The sequence below is a fragment of the Balaenoptera ricei genome, chromosome 2 (assembly GCF_028023285.1).
Source record: "Balaenoptera ricei isolate mBalRic1 chromosome 2, mBalRic1.hap2, whole genome shotgun sequence".
NCBI classification, from domain to species: Eukaryota; Metazoa; Chordata; class Mammalia; order Artiodactyla; family Balaenopteridae; genus Balaenoptera; species Balaenoptera ricei.
Genome location: NC_082640.1, coordinates 83,488,810 through 83,508,123, shown reverse-complemented (window position 1 = coordinate 83,508,123; position 19,314 = coordinate 83,488,810). Strand labels below are relative to the sequence as shown.

General features: G+C 44.4%; 2 protein-coding genes and 1 pseudogene across 5 annotated transcripts in view; all 3 read right to left on the bottom strand.

Moving 5' to 3' along the window:
* Nucleotides 1-1,948: 1,948 nt before the first annotated feature.
* On the bottom strand, nt 1,949-3,608 carry LOC132360093 (T-complex protein 1 subunit delta-like; annotated as a pseudogene).
* A 2,348-nt stretch (nt 3,609-5,956) lies between these two features.
* Nucleotides 5,957-8,230, bottom strand: BCL2L10 (BCL2 like 10). Its single transcript, XM_059915195.1, has 2 exons — nt 7,891-8,230; nt 5,957-6,114 (listed from the first exon to the last, which is right to left on the bottom strand). Exons 1-2 carry the CDS (start codon nt 8,228-8,230, stop codon nt 5,957-5,959), a joined length of 498 nt encoding a protein of 165 aa, XP_059771178.1.
* A 6,923-nt stretch (nt 8,231-15,153) lies between these two features.
* The window catches only part of GNB5 (G protein subunit beta 5), a 48,921-nt gene continuing 44,760 nt past the window's right edge, over nt 15,154-19,314 (bottom strand). For 3 of the 4 annotated variants that reach the window (XM_059913289.1, XM_059913286.1, XM_059913287.1), the window contains 3 exons: nt 18,493-18,589; nt 17,014-17,180; nt 15,154-15,807 (listed from right to left, as the gene is read on the bottom strand). In XM_059913289.1, the coding sequence (XP_059769272.1) occupies nt 15,796-15,807; nt 17,014-17,180; nt 18,493-18,589 (276 nt within the window). In that variant the 3' untranslated portion in view covers nt 15,154-15,795. Of the gene's footprint in view, nt 15,808-17,013; nt 17,181-18,492; nt 18,590-18,701; nt 18,774-19,314 lie in introns of those variants that run through there. The other variant, XM_059913288.1, reaches the window with a different exon arrangement.

Sequence of the window (19,314 nt, the reverse complement as noted above, 5' to 3'; positions counted from 1 at the left end):
GCATAAATCACAGCAAGATCCTTTTTGACCCACCTCCTAGAGAAATGGAAATAAAAACAAATATAAACAAATGGGACCTAATGAAACTTAAAAGCTTTTGCACAGCAAAGGAAACCATAAACAAGACCAAAAGACAACCCTCAGAATGGGAGAAAATATTTGCCAATGAAGCAACTGACAAAGGATTAATCTCCAAAATTTACAAGCAGCTCATGCAGCTCAGTAACAAAAAAAGAAACAACCCAATCCAAAAATGGGCAAATGACCTAAACAGACATTTCTCCAAAGAAGATATACAGATTGCCAACAAACACATGAAAGAATGTTCAACATCATTAATCATTAGAGAAATGCCAATCAAAACTACAATGAGATATCATCTCACACCAGTCAGAATGGCCATCATCAAAAAATCTACAAACAATAAATGCTGGAGAGGGTGTGGAGAAAAGGGAACCCTCTTGCACTGTTGGTGGGAATGTAAATTGATACAGCCACTATGGAGAACAGTATGGAGGTTCCTGAAAAATCTAAAAATAAAACTACCATATGACCCAGCAATCCCACTACTGGGCATATACCCTGAGAAAACCATAATTCAAAAAGAGTCATGTACCAAAATGTTCATTGCAGCTCTATTTACGATAGCCAGGACATGGAAGCAACCTAAGTGTCCATCGACAGATGAATGGATAAAGAAGATGTGGCACATATATACAATGCGATATTACTCAGCCATAAAAAGAAACGAAATTGAGTTATTTGTAGTGAGGTGGATGGACCTAGAGTCTGTCATACAGAGTGAAGTAAGTCAGAAAGAGAAAAACAAATACAGTATGCTAACACATATATATGGAATCTAAGGGGAAAAAAAAAAAGGTCATGAAGAACCTAGTGGTAAGACGGGAATAAAGACACAGACCTACTAGAGAATGGACTTGAGGATATGGGGAGGGGGAAGGGTAAGCTGTGACAAAGTGAGAGAGTGGCATGGACATATATACACTACCAAACGTAAAATAGATAGCTAGTGGGAAGCAACCACATAGCACAGGGAGATCAGCTCGGTGCTTTGTGACCACCTAGAGGGATGGGACAGGGAGGGTGCGAGGAAGGGAGATGCAAGAGGGAGGAGATATGGGGACATATGTATATGTATAACTGATTCATTTTGTTATAAAGCAGAAACTAACACCCCATTGTAAAGCAATTATACTCCAATAAAGATGTTACAAAAAAAAAGAAGATATGGTACATATAAACAATGGAATATTACTCAGCCATTAACAAGAATGAAATAATGCCACTTGCAGCAACATGGATGGACCTGGAGATTATAGTACTAAGTGAAGTAAGTCAGACAGGGAAAGACAAATATCGTATGATATCACTTATATAAGGAATCTTAAAAAAAATGATACAAATGAACTTATTTACAAAACAGAAGCAGACTCACAGACTTAGAGAACAAATTTATAGTTACCAGAGGGAAAGGGTGGAGGGAGGGGAGGAATAATTAGGAGTTTGGGATTGACATGTATACACTGCTATATATAAAACAGATACCCAAAAAGGACCTACTGTATAGCACAGGGAACTCTGCTCAATATTATGTAACAATGCAAATGGGAAAATAATTTGAAAAAGAGTCGATACATGTATATGTATATAACTGAATCACTTTGCTGTACACCTGAGACTAACAGAGCATTGTTAATCAACTATACTCCAATATAAAATAAAAGTTTTTTAAAAATCAGTTTAAGCAGAAAAGGAAATTTATTGAGCCCCAACTAGCTTTAGGCACAGCCGAATTGTGAGATTTCAGTCATGTCATCAAAACTGTTTCTCCACGCTCCATCCCACCCCCAATCTCTGACCTCTGTCGGGTGAGCTTTTCTCTTCAAGGCAGGCTCCCTCTGCGAAGGCAAAACATCCTCTCCAGATTCTATTCCCAGTGGCAAAAGAACTCAAAGAGTTGGAATACTCCTGGCAAAAACACAGGACCTGTATGAAGAAAACCGTAGGAGACCTAAATAAGTGGAACAGGAGTTATGTTCTTAGAAGGGAAGACACAATATTGTAAAGTTACTACTTATTTCCAGATTGATTTATAATCCAATCGCATTCTATTCAAAATCCTAAAGCAATGTCTTAATGGATTCTTTATAAACTGGTTTTTAGAATTCAACTTAAACAATTCACAGAAATGGCCAAGGATACTTTTTATTTTTTGAAAAAGAAGAATGGTGGGGTAGGAGATTAGACTATAACACCAGATGTTTAAACATGTCATAAACATATAGTAATTGAGACAGAGTGCTATTAGTAGAGGAAAAGATAAGTCAACAAACTAGAGAAAACATTCAAATTAGCTGGGAAAAAATGGACCATCTATAAACACTGCTGAAATACCCACCCCAACTCTTCTTTTATAAGAAGTGAGTCCTGGGCTTCCCTGGTGGTGCAGTGGTTGAGAGTCTGCCTGCCAATGTAGGGGACACGGGTTCGAGCCCTGGTCTGGGAAGATCCCACATGCCGTGGAGCAACTAAGCCCGTGTGCCACAACTACTGAGCCTGCGCGTCTGGAGCCTGTGCTCCGCAACAAGAGAGGCCGCGATAGTGAGAGGCCCGCGCACCGCGATGAAGAGTGGCCTCCACTTGCCGCAACTAGAGAAAGCCCTCACACAGAAACGAAGACCCAACACAGCCAAAAATAAATAAATAAATAAGTGAAATTCTAAAAAAAAAGAAGTGAGTCCTACTTCATATTGTTAGCAAATGCAAGTTCATGTGCCCCACATACAGTGAAGACAAACAAACTGAAACATCAGAGTTTGGAGCAGAGAAAGGTTTATTGCAGGGCCACACAGTTTCAGTTGCTAGAGTCAGTACACTGACTGAAACCAACAAAGGCTGAATAACCAGTTCCTCCAAAACGTTGGAAATACCATCCTTTTGGACATTAATGCCTATAGTTTTTCTCCTCAGCATGCCGGTTTTCTTAGTTCTGTGACTGTAGACATGGGATTCAGTCCAGCAGTTTCAGCTAGTGTAGATGGAATGAGCTCCGTAACATCTGCAAAGGCATGAATGCAGTAGGATTTCATACCACTCAATGTTCGTGAATATCCAGTTAACCACAGGGCCCACTCTATCTCTGGAGCACTACCTCCTGCAATAAGAGCTCTCTGCTTTACTAAACAATGAATAACACATAGGGCATCATGAACTGAGGGCCCGGCTTCTTCCATCACCAATGTGTTAGAACCAGGAACAACAGCTGTAACTTTTTCCTGGGATAATATAGCCTGTAATCTTGAGCAGTGTGCCAGAACCATGTAAATTGACCCCCTCAGCTCATTCAGCCAAACCCAGCATGTCAGCAGTTAAGTTGGTCAGTATGAGCAATTGGCTTGGTTCCAATATTTTCTCTTTCAATGTCCTTAACTACCACAATCTTCATTTTGATCAGGAAATTTAATACAAGATCACTAAGAGCATGTCTTAAGAATAGACTTCTGTATGAGAAAGAAAATACATCCGTTTTTAAAATTTGCTTCATTAAATTTAGAATATAGTCTGTCTTTCCTCAGGGCTCCATCCATGTGGGCATATCAGAAACTGTTTGATTATCATGATCTGTTTTTAAGCCCAATCTTAATCTTTTCAACTCTGGATATGTCAGAATTGGCCACCTTTCGGGTGAGAACCAGCCCTTCCACCAACACAAAATCATCAATTGTCCCACCAAGTTTCCTTTTTAAAAAAAAAAAAAAAAGACAGTTTATTTAAACTAAAAACAAGCAAAAAAACAAGAACAGTTTACCCACCCATTTCTCTCACCCCTCTACCCCCACCTCTGGAAACCACCAACCTGTTCTATCTATGAGCTTGTTTTTTGTTTTTTTTTTAGATTCCACCTGTAAGAGAGATCACACAGTATTTGTCTTTCTGTCTGATTTATTTCACTTAGCATTATACCCTCGAGGGCATTAGCAGGTTTCTTAACTATTCTGACATCCTCTGAGATCTACACCTGTAGCTGTGGCTGGATCAATCACTTTCCTCCCTGCATTTACACTCATGTAAGAGAAAGACTTGAATACTGAGAGACAACTGCTGAGCTCAATGAAGTGGCTGCATTGTTTAACAACACTTCTCTGTCACTCGGTTCCACAGGTCACGGCATGTCAAGATTTCAATACCCTTTCCAAATCCTTCTAAAGTGATTTGGAAATGATGAATCCATTTCTGAAAAAACCTGCTACAGGAATCAAAGAGAGAGCCAGCAACGATGACCGCTGATGTGGTGCCATTTCTTTCTTTCTCTTGAGCCTTAGCTCTACCGGCATTCTGGCTGTTGGATGTAACACCTGTGTTTGTTTCAGAATGGTAGCACCATCTGTAATGGTCACATCACCTCTTCCATCTTGAATCATTTTATCCATTCCTTTTGGTCCAAGTCTTGATCTAATAGCATCGGCAACAGCTTTGGCCACGAAGATGTTGCTGAAACAGATCTGGGCTGGCTTCTTGTCCTCACGGGTGCTTTTCCCCTGGCTGCTAGCAAGCTTGGTTGGGTCTGTGTGGGCTCCGAAAGGACAGATGGACGCAGATTCCAGCAGGCACTAGAATAACTGTGTTCACTGTTAACCACTGAAGGGGATCAGAACATGTTACCCCCAAATATGCCACTTTGGCATACTGATTATTTTAGCTGAAGGCAACTGAGAAATAGCATATATAGGAAGGGCTCTCTGACCCCTTTCTGCCTAAAAGCAGGGCATAAATTTCCTGTGAGAAAGGTGCCTTCTTGTACCAGGAAGGGGAGAACACTCTTATCACTGGCGATGGGAGTTAATACCAAGATTAATCTCCATGAATTTTACTAAAATAATCCTCATCTTCCATTAGCTGCCCCCATATATTTCCTAGTCACTGTCCCACAATATACCGCCCCTGGAAGCCCAAACCCCTTTTCTTTGTTTAGTCCTATCTCCACAATTTATCACCCTTTGTTAAACTGGTATATAAACCCCAAGTCTTACTGCTTCTTTGAGTTTTCACTTCTTTTCTATGAAGTCCCCTGTAAAAAACATTAACATCAAATAAGGTTTGTATGTTTCTCTCCTGTTAATCTGTCTTTCATCTTTGAAATTCATAGGGCTCAGGTACAGGGTAAAGTTTTCTTTCTCCATCTACCTCAAGCGATGGGTTGAGTGCAGAATGGAAGGTGAAAGAGAAGGACTTGTTATGTGCCTGTGTACTGATTAAATGTTTAAAATAATTGTATGTGTTGTATTTAAAGAGACAATAAAAAGGAAATTGTCATCAATCAAGTTACTCCTAAGAATAAAGGTTTATTGAATCCCAAGTAAAACCAACTGTTTTTTTTAAAGATGCATAAATTAAAACTTTAAAGATTTAATAATTTATTGAAGTCAGAAAAATAAAATTTCAATATATTAACTCTAAAAACCTAGAAGTCCCAGAAATTACATTTTAAAGGATTTAGAAAGAATTCCTTATAAAAGGATTTACTATCACATTCTTTGTTAAACTAAACTGTGACTCGGAGGACTTGTAGTATCATTTTACACCCCTGACACAGTGCCTTGATAAATTAGTCAGCAGTAGCACATGAAATCATGGATAGATGAGAGATACATATCCACTCTTATCCAAACGTAGCAAATAGCACCGTATTTCCTATTTAATGGAAAGCAGTTTCTTCTGTAATTCTTTGGAGCAATAAGCCTTTAGACCCCTGTGTCTCCCATTTAAAGAAGAGCCATTTGTGCCTTTGTCCTAATATCTCTGAGTACTTGTCAGGAGTTAAAATGCTGGCTGAATCACTGTAGGATTCCTTATATGAATGCAGGTAAAAATGTCTCAGGAGGTGGTTTACTCTGGTTTGTTCTTTCACATCTCAAATTTGCTTGGCTGGTCACAGTCAGGCAGGTAGAAATGAGTTAAGAATTTTAGAACTCACGATAATTTTGAACAGAAGTAGATTAAGATCATTGCTGTACAGTATGAGAGAAAAACCCAGACCAGCTGTCTTTCCCAAGATGGCTGCAATGAGCATTGGAAGAAAAGACAAAATCCATCCTATAAGGGGAGGGAGAAGAGAACTAGATTGCTTCATAACACTCAAAACCTGTACTCAATCAAATACACAGGAGGTTCTAGATTAAACACTAAGACAACTCCTGAATTTAAAATGTAAAAAAAGGAAATCCTGAGCAATAGGTAACTTGTAATTAGGAATCTTTGAGTTAGTATTTGTAAGAAGTAGTCTAACATAGGGGGTAGAAGGACATAGGGGACACAACTTTGTCACTTAGAGCAGGAATACTCGTCTTTTCACTAACTTCTTTCAAAAGCCGAGAGGAAGGTAGAAAACTATATCATGTTCTTTCCTGAGCAAAGAACTGATGCCATTTTGGGAAACTGACAAATCGCTAAATTGAAAGGTATCCCGAGACAATAAAGCAAGCAGTTCCAGTCAGAAAAATAGGGGGGGAGGGAGGGACTTGAAAGCCAGCCTGTGGCATTTTAACTGCAGCTGAGAGAGGTGTGGCCATGTCTAGTTTACTCAATTGGAGAATTTCTGCTTCCTGAAGTTAAAAGATTGTTCCTTACTCAATGGTGATTAGCCAAAAGACGAGAACAAAAACAATGCCCCCCCATCAATTTCCTCTTTAGTGCGGAGTGCCCTTGGGGGCCAAATGCCTTGTTAAGACAAATGGCTCAGGTGGGGTTCTGAGAGTTCACAGGCCGGAATAGTTTAAGACCCCGCCTCCCCATCCCTTCCCGTCCCAAAAGAATGGAATTAATGCTAACACCTCAAACTGTTCATGCAAGGTCAAGGTTCTGATTCAAATACTACCTCTCCTCCACAAATGGAACCCAATTCATCAATACAGGTCTACCAGGAAATTGCAAAACAGGAGGCTAAGTTTCCTGCAGTGTCTTCCCTAGATTCTTAGACTTTTTTTTTTTTTTTTTAATTGTTGGTTTTAATAGTTTGGCTGTATTTCTTCTATAACCTGGGTCATCACAGTCGCTGATTCAACTCCAGTAAGGAGGAGAAGAAAGAAGCAGGGGTCTCGCTCAGAACCCAGGAGGCATTCTCCCCTCTTACTGAAGGCTGGCCAGACTCGCTTATCATGAGCTCAGTTTAGGAGCTGCAAGGGCCTCCCGCTCTAGCCTAGACCACAAGGATCAATGGCTTACAGCTGCGCGCCAGGGCGCCTGGCTATCTCCCAATTGAGGGCTGGGTGCAGTGAATCGGAAGTTAAGGAACCTCGAGTCTTCAGCACCACGGGGTGCCCACGCAACCACCGCCCCCCCACCCCCACCCCCCAGACACCCCTGCCTCAGCTCTTCCTGAGCGATGGAGGGGTTGGACAAGGGGCTGCCTTTTCATTCTAACGTTTTAGGCTGCTGTGCTCTGACCTGCAGAGCCGTGGGGTCTATGGAGAAAGGTGCATCTAATAAGTGTTGGAGAAAGAACCCACCTGGCCCAGGCCACCCCGTTGCTGACTTCGCCACTTTGGGAATTTCTACCTAAGCAAAGCATCCAGACCTAACATGAACGCACCCTAAAACCCCGAGGGCGATCAAGGACAAGGCCGAAGTGTGCAAACCCAAGTCGTGCGCTGCTGTTTCAGAATGGGTTAGTATGAGAGCCGTCTAACTAGGCCTGTTTTGGTGTCTGACTCCGCCAGTAGAGGAGAAAGTCGGACTTCACCACGAATGTCCCAGGCCTGCTGAAACGAACGCCCCACAGGGCTGGCGCCGCAGGGTCCCTCCGGGTGCCGGCCGCGTGGGCGCGTCCCGGGCTGCCCACCCGCCCCGGGTCCCCGCGCCCACCGCGCTCACCTTGCCGTCCGGAGAGCTGAGCACACAGCAAGGCCACCAGGAACCGGCAGTCCCTGCTAACGTCTTCATTCTCCGTCTTCTTCCGCCTACGGGCCCCTGGCGGCGGCCTCTCCAGCAGCGTCCCCGCGAAGGTCACGAGCGCTGCCACGCGGCCCCAGCTGGGGCCACCACGGTTGTTGGCGAGTAGCTCCTGCGCCATCCAGGCCACCAGCGCGACGCGGTTCCCGCGGAAGCCGCGGTATTGGGACAAGTAGTGCAGGTTGGTCTCCTGTATCCGGGCGCAGTACTCCAGGTAGTCCATCAGCAGCCTGGCGGTGCGCTCCTTGATCGCGTCTCCCATGGCTCCGCCTCTGCCGGGGCCCGACCCGGCCTGTTTTCTAGGCCCGCCCGCGCCCCACCCCGCCCCGCTCCGCTCCGCTCCGCATTGGCTCGGCTCGGCCCGGTCCGCCCCGGGCAGTTGCTTTCCCAGGTCCGGAGAGGAGCCTTTGATGGGAATCCCATCTACACCTGTTCCGGCCCCAATAGGCGAGGCCCAGCTGTGTGCATGTGTTCACATAGCAATCAGGGGCAGAGTGAGACTCTTTTGGGGCTATTCTTTAGCTCTCGGCTTGGGGGACTAAGAACCCAGTGGGGACAGTCTGGGAAGTTGGGCTAGACTTTTGCCTCCTTTTTAGGAGAGGTTGACAAAGGCTACACACAGCCCTGCGCTGGCGGCTCCCTTGAAAGGATTATCAGCATCTTCTCAGATTGGACTGAAGCATCCAGGTGTGTGTTGCAGGTACCTTTCTTTGGGTCTGGTATATGTGGCAGGAAACAGGATAATTCTCCTGCAGGTTGCTAGAGTGCCAATATTGGCTGCATTCACTCATTCATTCACTCATTTACTCCTAGTCTTTGGGGTGGTAGGTCTCCCCCTTAGCACTGGAGATATAATGGAGAACAAGGCATGTGGTTCCTGCTCTCAAGGACCCTAGAGTCTAGTGATGGGACAAAGAAACAGGCAATCACAGTACCGTTAAATTATCACTATAATAGAGGTTGAGGGAGTACCCAGCTTTTGGCTGCTTCTTATAGCTACCATCCCTATATTGCTTAGAATTCTCCACTTTTTACTGGCCAATCCCTCATTACTCCAATCCCCTATTATAGTTAATACTTCTTATACTAATCTTTCTCTGTTCATGTTACTCTATGGCTTCTTTCTCCTGATTGGACCCAGACTGACATAGAATTGTACCAGCAGTGAAATCTGTGAGGGTTCATTGGTCTGGAGCATTTTGAAATATCCCCGTCAGGGTGGAAGATGAATTGCTGCAGTTTGTATCACCGACAAAAAGAAAGAGGCACAACCCTTGGTAGGTCACTTTGGAGGCAACATACGCATTTGAGTATGCAACCTCAGCGCATCTACAGGCGGGTGGATTGGGAAGCAGAACAAGAGAAGGCTCTGCAGCTGTTTAGGCTACAGTACAAGCTACTCTATCACTTGGGTTTTGTGATCCAGCAGGTCCAATGATACTTGAAGTGTCACATAGAGAAGCTGTATGGAGCCTCTGGCAAGCACCGATACAGTTATGGTGCAGACCTCTAGGATTGTGAAGCAAATCTACGTCCTCTTCTGCAGATGACTATCCTTTTGAGAAGCAGGTTCTGGCTTGCTATTAGGTCTTCGTAGAGGCTGAATGAGGTGACCATGCAGCTTGAGCTCTCCTCATAATATGGACGTTGTCTGACCTGCCTTGTTTTAAGGTTGGGCGTGCACAGTAGCAATCTTTCATCAAGTGGAAATGGTATATGAGAGGCTGAACTCAGGCGGGTCCATGAGGTGCAGGTAAATTGTGTGAGTAGGTGGCTCAGACCCCTGCAACACAGCTCCTGTTGTTTGCCTATTCTCTTGTTCCGTGCCTGTGGCCTTCAGGGGATTGCTTATGACCAGCTGACTGAGGGAGAAAACTCAAGCCTGGATTATAGATGGGTCTGTATGATATGCTGGTACTACACGAAAGTGGACAGCTGGAGCATTATAGCCCCACTCGGGGGGGACTGTGAAGACAGTGGTGAAGGAAAATCCTCCCAGTGGGCAGAAATTCAATTAGGACATATGACTGTACACTATGTCTGAAGTGAGAGATGGCCAGAGTACAGATCTACATTGATTCATGGGCAGTTGCTGATGGTTTGGCTGGATGGTCAGGGCCTTGAAGATTGGTGACAAGGAAATCTTGGACAGAGAGATGTGGCTGGACCCCTCTGAAGAGGCAGACTGAAGATACTCGTCTCCCATGTCAACGCCTCCAAAGGGCAGCCACTGCAGAGAAGACTCTTAATAATCAGGTAGACAAACTCCTGTGCTCTGTGGAGGTCGGAGAGCTTCTTTACACAGCTGCCACAGTGCTTGCTCCATGGGACCGTGAAGAGGCCATGCAGCAGGGAGCGAGGATGTGGCAACAACAGAATTCCCCTTAAAAAGGCTGAGCTGCCTAATGCTTCTGCTGAGTGCCTGATCTGCCAGTGCCAGTGATTCCTCTACGGTGAGCCAAATGAATTTTGCCCGAAGGGAATATCAATCTCTGTACTACAAGCTGGTTGAGACATCTTACGAATTCCCTTATTAATTATTAAGTTAAGTAAACATTTTGATATATGTTCATGTTTTATTTTCAAGGGAGTCATGATTTTATCTTTTTGAACATTATATTTTAGAAGCAAGCACACAGTTTTTTCTTAGATTTTGGAGTAGCTTGGGGGTTAGTGGTAGATCCTCTGGCCCTGCCATTGGTTAACTCTAATAACTATCAGTGGAATTAAACAACAAATGAATAAATTAACCTCCACACAGAATTTCCTATGCAGTTTGCAGTCAGATTTGGTTACAATCCCCCCTCTGCCACTTAGAAGCTGGGCGACCATGAGCAAGTTATTCAGCCCTCCCAACTTCAGTTTCCCCACCTATGAAATGGAGGCAATAAACTGCATTATAGGCTGTTACAAGGATTACATGAGTTGGTATGTGCAAAGGCCTTAGCACAGTGCCTGGCACATAGTAAAAGCTCTTTACAGAGGAGCTGGTATTATGAGTATGAGTTGACCAGGGTTACCAGGCTCGCTTGTCCCACTTTTAACCAAAAAATCAAGATGTGACATTTTTGGTGAGCCTTACTTATATGGTTTCTGGTTTTGTTTTTGTTTTTGTTTTTTGTTTTTTTTAATAGTTTGTTTATTTATTTATTTACGGCTGTGTTGGGTCTTCGTTTCTGTGCAAGGGCTTTCTCTAGTTGTGGCACGTGGGGGCCACTCTTCATTCGCGGTGCACGGGCCTCTCACTGTCGCGGCCTCTCTTGTTGCGGAGCACAGGCTCCAGACGCGCAGGCTCAGTAGTTGTGGCTCACGGGCCTAGTCGCTCCACGGCATGTGGGATCCTCCCAGACCAGGGCTCGAACCCGTGTCCCCTGCATTGGCAGGCAGATTTTCAACCACTGCGCCACCAGGGAGGCCCTGTTTTTGTTTTTAAAATACTGAAAATATCTAGAGATTTTCAGTGATTCACAGCCCCCATTGGGCTCTTGCCTTTCCCACTGCCTCTCTGTGCCCGCAGGGCCCCTCCTATGCCGCATGTGGTTGCCCCAGAGCCTCCGCTTTAGCCCCCCTCTCTCAATTACCTTCCTCCTCCTCTTCCAAACCCCTACAAGGGCCTGAATGGCCCCAGGGAGGTCTCACACGGAGGGGCTGGAAAAGGGCTCATTAGCCCAGATAAGCTGCTTTCAAAGTTGATCTGACCCTGGGAGTCCTTCCAGGGGATCCTCCAAGGTCAGAACTATTTTCATAATAATACTGACTCTTTTTTCTGTATGTGTGGCTTTTAAAACACTCACTTTCTCAGGAGTTTTCCAGAAGCTACTGATGTGTGGTGAAGGCATCATCACTGGAATATGTGCTTCTGTATTCTTGGGTTTTATGATTTTTCTCAGTTTGAATTTATAATATGATAAATATTGATAGATATAATCCATATAAACAAAAAGCTCTTTGGGGTCCTCAACAATTTTTAAGAGTGTAGACGGATCCTAAGATGGAAAACTTTGAGAACCACTGGGCCAGATGAATCTCTAATTGATGATAATTACCAATTTGATACATGAGTAGGGATCGCTTATGCGGGGTGGGGGGAGAGGAGAGAAAAGAATGAACAAGAGGAAGGGGAATAGGGAGGAGGGGGAGAAGAAGAGGGAGAGAGGGAGGAGGAGGAAGGGGATAAGGAAAGAGGCGAGACAAGAAGAGAGAGGAGGGAGGAGATGGGGCAAGGGAGGGGGGAGAAGGAGGGAGAAGGGAAAGGAGTTGGAAAGGAGAGGAAGGGAACGGAAAGGGAGGAGGGGAAGGTACTTTACATACCTTGGAACTGTCCCATTTCCTAGATGGGGGAACTAAGGCTGAGACAAATTTAGACATTGTATATCCTGTAAAAGTGGTAGAGCTGGGTCTGAAACTAGGTGCACATCCTTTGTCCCCATGCTGTCCCCCTCTTATAGATGAGTCCTAGTGTCAGCAGGACCACCTTCTAGCCAGATGGCCAAGCAACTATGAGAGGCAAAGATGCTAAGGCCCTTACAACCTGTACTGCCTTTAAGCCACTTATAATCCCGGGAAGGGTATAGAGGAGGTCCAGGGTGGGAAGAGGGAAGTGGATATGGGGTGCCTGCTCTGGCCCTGGGCTCATTCCAGAACAGGACCAGCAGCAGGGCGCTACTTCTGGGAGGCCGGCCGCCCATTCCCTCCAAAGCAGCTGCCTTGGTTTCAGTTCACAGGTATTTCCCACAAACACCTGTCATCACATACCTCCTTGTTTGACCCCCCCTGTCTGCCTAACCTTTCTCTTCTCTGGCTGGAAAGGGGGCGTCCAAGGCTATGCACACCTCGGTGCACATCTGTTTGGCCCCTTCACCACAATGGTTTGGTAGCTTTGCCTCTAAGTCCTCTAAAAAAAAGAAAGCCTGATTAAAAAACTCCACTCAGCATTATTTTCAATATGCAAAATATAATTTATTACCTGGGGTTTATCCTTCAGTCTCCATGTGGTGTAGGATATTTCCAACCAAGTATTTCATCAATAAATACTAAACAACAGGCACTGTGAGATTAAATACTTATAGGGGAGGTGGCTAACTGCCCATGGGGGTGAGTGTTTGAGGGAATACTTTCTTAGGGCCCTGAAGGTCACTTTTTTAAAAATTATTTTTTATTTATTTTTTAAACATCTTTATTGGAGTATAATTGCTTTACAAGGGTGTGTTAGTTTCTGCTTTATAACAAAGTGAATCAGCTATACATATACATATATGCCCATATCTCCTCCCTCTTGCGTCTCCCTCCCGCCCTCCCTATCCCACCCCTCTAGGTGGTCACAAAGCACGAGCTGATCTCCCTGTGCTATGCGGCTGCTTCCCACTAGCTATCTATTTTACATTTGGTAGTGTATGTATGTCCATGCCACTCTGTCACTTTGTCCCAGCTTACCCTTCCCCCTCCCCATATCCTCAAGTCCATTCTCTAGTAGGTCTGTGTGTTTATTCCTGTCCTGCCCCTAGGTTCTTCAGAACCATTTTTTTTTTTAAGATGCCATATAAATGTGTTAGCATATGGTATTTGTTTTTCTCTTTCTGACTTACTTCACCCTGTATTGACAGTCTCTAGTTCCATCCACCTCACTACAAATAACTCAATTTCGTTTCTTTTTATGGCTGAAATGTGGTCACTTTTGTGGTCACATTGTGGTCACTTTTTTGATTGGAAAGTTAGGGGCTACTTTGCATATATACTGAAGATGCTCCCCACCTCTTCAAACATATAACCTTGAATTTGCTTCCCCAGAGTCTGGGTGACTTTTCCTTTGCCCTGCCTTCCTTCACTTCTGGGAGGCCCAGGTCAGAGTGCAGAGACACGAAAAGGTCTGTGGAAGAGAGGGAAGGGGATGCCATAACTAGGAGCCCAGGAACAAGCTCAGGAACATTCTGGGAGCAGAGCTTGAGAATGTCACAGGACACATTCTGGGGCCAGCCCTTCAGCAGTTGGCAGGAGCTTGGTAGACCCTGTGCCCATTTCCCTGAGCCCCTGTCCAGACTGGAATCTACTAGAGGGAGAAGGTGGCTGAAAAGTTGTCCCTCTGGACTATGCTCCCTCCCCCTTTCCCTCTGGGCTCTCAAGGTGGGTAGAGCGGGGTGGAGGTTGGGGGGATGCGGGAGGAGGGGGGAGTGAGGGGGTGGGGGGTGAGCAGGAGCCTTTCATATTTTCTCTCTACTCCAGGGCCTGTTGTGTAGTAAAACCCTTGGTAAATGTTTTCTTGGCAAATGATTGCATATAATCATTATGTTTATTTTAAAAGAGTTGATGGAAAAGCTGGCTTGGGTGATTTTTGACTGACTGGGCCCATCTTGATACCTGAACAAGTTGTTTTGCAGGTGGGCCTGGCACGCCCCCTGAGGTTTACAGGGGCACTGGGTCCAGGCCTGTCGGATGGCTCCAGCCCTGGAAGGGCAACTTCAAGCAGCAGAGCCTGCGGCTGGGCCTACAAAGTCAGAACTACCGTTAGGAAGAGGGCCCGGCTGGAGCAGGGCCAAGAGAGGGGACAGAGGATCCAGGGGACTCAGCACACACAGCCCTCGGGCACCACGAGAACCTGGCCTGCCAGACCCCAGACCACCCACAGGGCAAGCCTCACCCAGGAACCATTTTTGGTCTGAGATGACCTTTTATTTCCCTAAGTGATGCATGCCATCTTTATGAATGAGGAGTTTTCTAAAACAAAGAATAAGCCTCTACACCTTAAAACAAAACAGAACAGAAAATAAGGGATCCTGTAACTAAAGCACTTGGTATCTTCCAGAAGGAACTGCTGAATTTCAAATAAAGACAAGATATATTGTATGTTATTTTTCCTCAATATAAGTGAAACAAAGACATTATCATTCGAGACCTATCAATTAATTTGTATATGTAATTACACTTGCAATGCAATAAAGATGAGTATAACTGATATGGACAAGATTCATTTTAGCCTGAGTAGATGCTACTAATCTTAATACGTCTAACACTACAAACAGGTTTCTAAATGAGTTTACTGTCTTGTGTTCCCACACAGAAAGGTTTTGGTTGCTCTGAGAAGCATTTGTGTCACAAACAGCACTCAGCTTTTCCCTCTAATGAAAGAAAACGTCCTGTCCACATGATGCAGTGATATATCCCACCATCACAAGATTCACACATCAAACCTTCTATTTTATGATATCTCTGCTTCATTTATAACTGTTTACACTTATGAAAATGTTTTATCCGAAAAAATACAATAGGACGCAAGGCTGAAAAGGATACTTTCACCATATAAACACACTTTAAAAAAATTGATTCTGTCTAATTACATTTGGAATTGGCATTTTCTTCTATCAAAGACCAATTAACACTGTCCTTCTCACACAGTCCATTGAAGTCAGCACTTCCAGGGGAAGGTTCCAAAAGTCACAGTGTACACTGAGAAAAATCAGCTTTTAAAGTGCTCCGAAAAATAAATTTGATTCAGGGAAACAATATGGAATATATTATATGCTGAACTGTACAGGGGATAGAATGAGTGGAGACGATAGTTTAGAATAACCTTAAAAACAGATACATTTTAAAAACTGTTTGAAATGAAAAACACTGTACTTGAAGGTGTTCTCATAGTGCTGAAGGCTCATACTGGGATCTTTCCAGGGTGGTGGTTTTAACAGTAATATTGGAGATGCTTGCTGAACTTTCAGTCATGGAGCTGCTCCCTTAAGCTAAGTTGCAATAAACTCTCAGATCCTCTAGAAGCAAGATCTATTTACATGTGACGATTTCAAATTCTATTCTCAGGTACCTATGTGTGCATTATGATTAAGCCCAGACCTGCAAAGACACAAACAGATAATTTTTAGTCTGTTTTCAGTTAATGACTTGTAAAACCTGAGTTTAAAGAGATAAAATCAAAGTCTACTATACACAAACATACACACTACATCCAAAATAGAGCATTCACATGTCTTAGAAAGATAACACTTTACTCCTAGCAACTCAAAGGTGCTTCTTTGGCCCTGGCTCCCCCTCTCCCTTAGTTAGTCATCTGAACGGCATCTGTGGCCTTCTTGCTAGGGAAGGTAACTCTTAGATTGAAAACCAGAACCCTCTGTACCCATTCAGCTCACTGGGTACATTGACATGGGTTTATTAATTTAGCAAACTCTTGCCCAGGATGATGAAGTCACAGATAACTTTACTGTTTGTTTCAGGAACTTTGCAAAAATCCTTTTATCTATTTACCCTAAGACTAGACTACTCAATTACCCTCTTTAGAAAAGACACACACTTCTCACGACAGTACACAGCATCAAATGACAGGCTACTTTTCAAGACGGTCTTCGAAATTCTCTCCCTCCCCCCACCCTGTGTCCAACAATCTTAAACTACGCCACAAATTTGTCCAATCCTAATTAAGTCCCTCCATCAAAAGACTTGCCTTCAACCAGACTCCCCAAACCTCATAAATACCTGCCCTTGCTCTCCCCTTCTGAAATGCTAATAAGACTGTCAAGTTTGTGATCTTCCACAGTGAGGTAAGCTTTGCTTGATGAACAGGTTATTTTGGTGGCATTTCTAGGGAGCCAATATCTGACAAAGTCATGGAGCTCTTTGAGAATATAATAAAAGCCACGAGGACACTTTTCCTGGAAAAATGCACACGCGCATGCACACACACACACACAATTTAGCATATAATTGCAGGGGCTTCATAGGTCTCCTGAAGCCCCTGTGTGGGCTTCACAGGGGTCTGTGACCAAAGAATAAGAACCCAGCACTACTGGGAGGTGAGAATGGCAATCTGACTTGTCAAAGGCCAGAATCAGACTTTTAGGGTATCTATGCTTGAATAGCTGCATTGATGGGGAACTCACTACCTCCCCAGGCAAATCATTTCTCTGTGGCTATAGAATTGAAAGTAGAGCTCTATTTTGGCTGCCCAGGCCCATCCTAGCTTACTCTGACCTCTCTGCTTTCAGGAAGGCCAATCACTCCTGCTCTCACACACAGAGGAAAGTAGAAAAACTTCTTTCTTACTCTGAGGGTATGATCCCATGATCCTGAGCAAAAGGCAGTCCCATCAGGGGAAACTCGTAGAGTACTAACACGGTTTTCATGTCCAAACAAGATGGAGACTCGGGATCCCTTGAGGACATCCCAGACGTTGATGGTATAATCGTTGTATCCAGCAAACAGCAGGCGACCTTAAAGCAGGAGGATATGATGGTTACTAAACCAGTTCCTTCTTGTTTTTCTTTTCATGACTCTCACTCATGCACTCGCTCATTCATTCATTCATTCAATAAACAGTGATTTAGTGCCCATTATGTGCCAGGCACTGTGCTTTGCCCTGGGGATTCAAAGAGGAGAAAGCACAGCTGCTGGCCCCTGTGGTGGTGGTGGGCAGGCTGACTCAAAAATCATTGCAGCACCCTGTGGTAAGGGCTGTCATGGAAGTGCTCAGCTATGTGTGAAGTGTTATGTGATCACAGAGGAAGGGGGATCAAGAAGGGCACTACAGGGGACTTCCCTGGTGGCGCAGTGGTTAAGAATCCGCCTGCCAATGCAGGGGACACGGGTTCGAGCCCTGGTCTGGGAAGATCCCACATGCCGTGGAGCAACTAAGCCCATGCGCCACAACTACTGTGCCTGCGCTCTAGAGCCCGCGAGCCACAACTACTGAGCCCGTGTGCCACAACTACTGAAGCCCGCGCACCTAGAGCCCGTGCTCCACAACAAGAGAAGCCACCGCAATGAGAGGCCCGCGCACCGCAATGAAGAGTAGCCCCTGCTCGACGCAACTAGAGAAAGCCCGCGCACAGCAACGAAGACCCAACGCAACCATAAATAAATAAATAAATAAACATTAAATTAAATTAAAATTAAAAAAAAATAAAGGGCACTACAGGGAAAGCAACATTTGAGCTGGCCTTTGAGGGCTGAATAGGAGTTTGCAATGCAGAGAAGGAAGAGAAAAGACGTTCCAGTAGCAGCATGCATGCACAAAGGCACAGCTACACAACCGGGGGGTGTCTGGGAAAACTGAATGGTCCAGTGACCCAGCATACGAGTGCTGCCTTAACTTTCACAGGCAGCCTTCCCAGCTGTGAGGGCAGAGGTGCCATGAGCTTCAGGGCATTAAGAAAGGGACTCTTGCTTCACTACCCCCAACCTCTGAAAAAAAAGGTCCCTTTTCAGGTGTGAAGGGAAAATGGAAGGCTGGAGAGGAAATGCCTAAAGGCACTGCAGATGGAGTTTTGATATATCATTGTTTTGAAGAAGAGCATTAGGTGGGCCCAGCCTTCATTTCCCGTGGAGTGAACTGGGCTGGGGAAGCTGCTTCAGGCAGGGCAAAGCGGGCTGTCAAAAATGCAGTGGAGGAAAACTGGTGCAAAAGTAGACTCTTTAGCACATGGGCCCATAGGAAGTTTAGCTAGGAGAGGAAGCTTGGCAGAGCTGGGTTTCACTGAAGTCCTGTTTTACAGTCCCGGGAAAGTTTCTGAAATAAAATCTTACCACTGAGGGAGAAGTCCACGCTGGAAGCTCCAAAGATGATACTCTCTTTGGAATAGATGGCAACCTCCCTGTCTGCCCGGAGGTCGTAGAGGCGACACTGGGGTGACAAAGAAGACAAAGAGGCACTTGCTTCTGGATCCTGTTTGGTGCATCGATGGCCACAGAGCTACAGGCAGGTGCCAGTGGCTTGTGTAGTTTGAGGGATAAGGGAAAAACCTCTTTCGTTTTCTCTCCTAGTATTTTCTCCCTCAATCCCGATTCCTATTAATCTCCATGGATTACTGGAGATTCAGAGAAACAGCAAATACAGATTTCTTTAGGTACAAAAACAAAAATGAAAGCCCTTTTTTTTTTTCTGACAAAGAATATGTGTTCACTGCAGAAAATTCAGGAAAACTCAGAAATGCATAAAGAAGGAAATAAAAGTCACCCCCAATCCTAGAGGTATTTACTAACATCTGGACTATTTCCTTCAGTCTTAATCTATTCTATGTGTGGATTTAAATGGGGTGGATGTTTCATTATTGCTTCTATTAGCATTATGTTATGAGCATTTTCTCATATCATTAACTAATCTTAAAAAAAACAGGAGTAAAATGGTTGTTATATTCCTCACGTGGATATATCAGAATCTACTTAGCCATACCCTGCTAAGTGTTTGATTATGTCTGATTTTTCTCTTTTACAAATAAAATTATGGGGAAGCCATGATCCTTCTTCTATAAAAATCTTTATATGCATCTCTGATATTTTCCTTAGAATAGCAAAAAAATAGAATCCTTAGAATAGAATTGTTCCCAAGAAATAGCACAGTTGGATCAA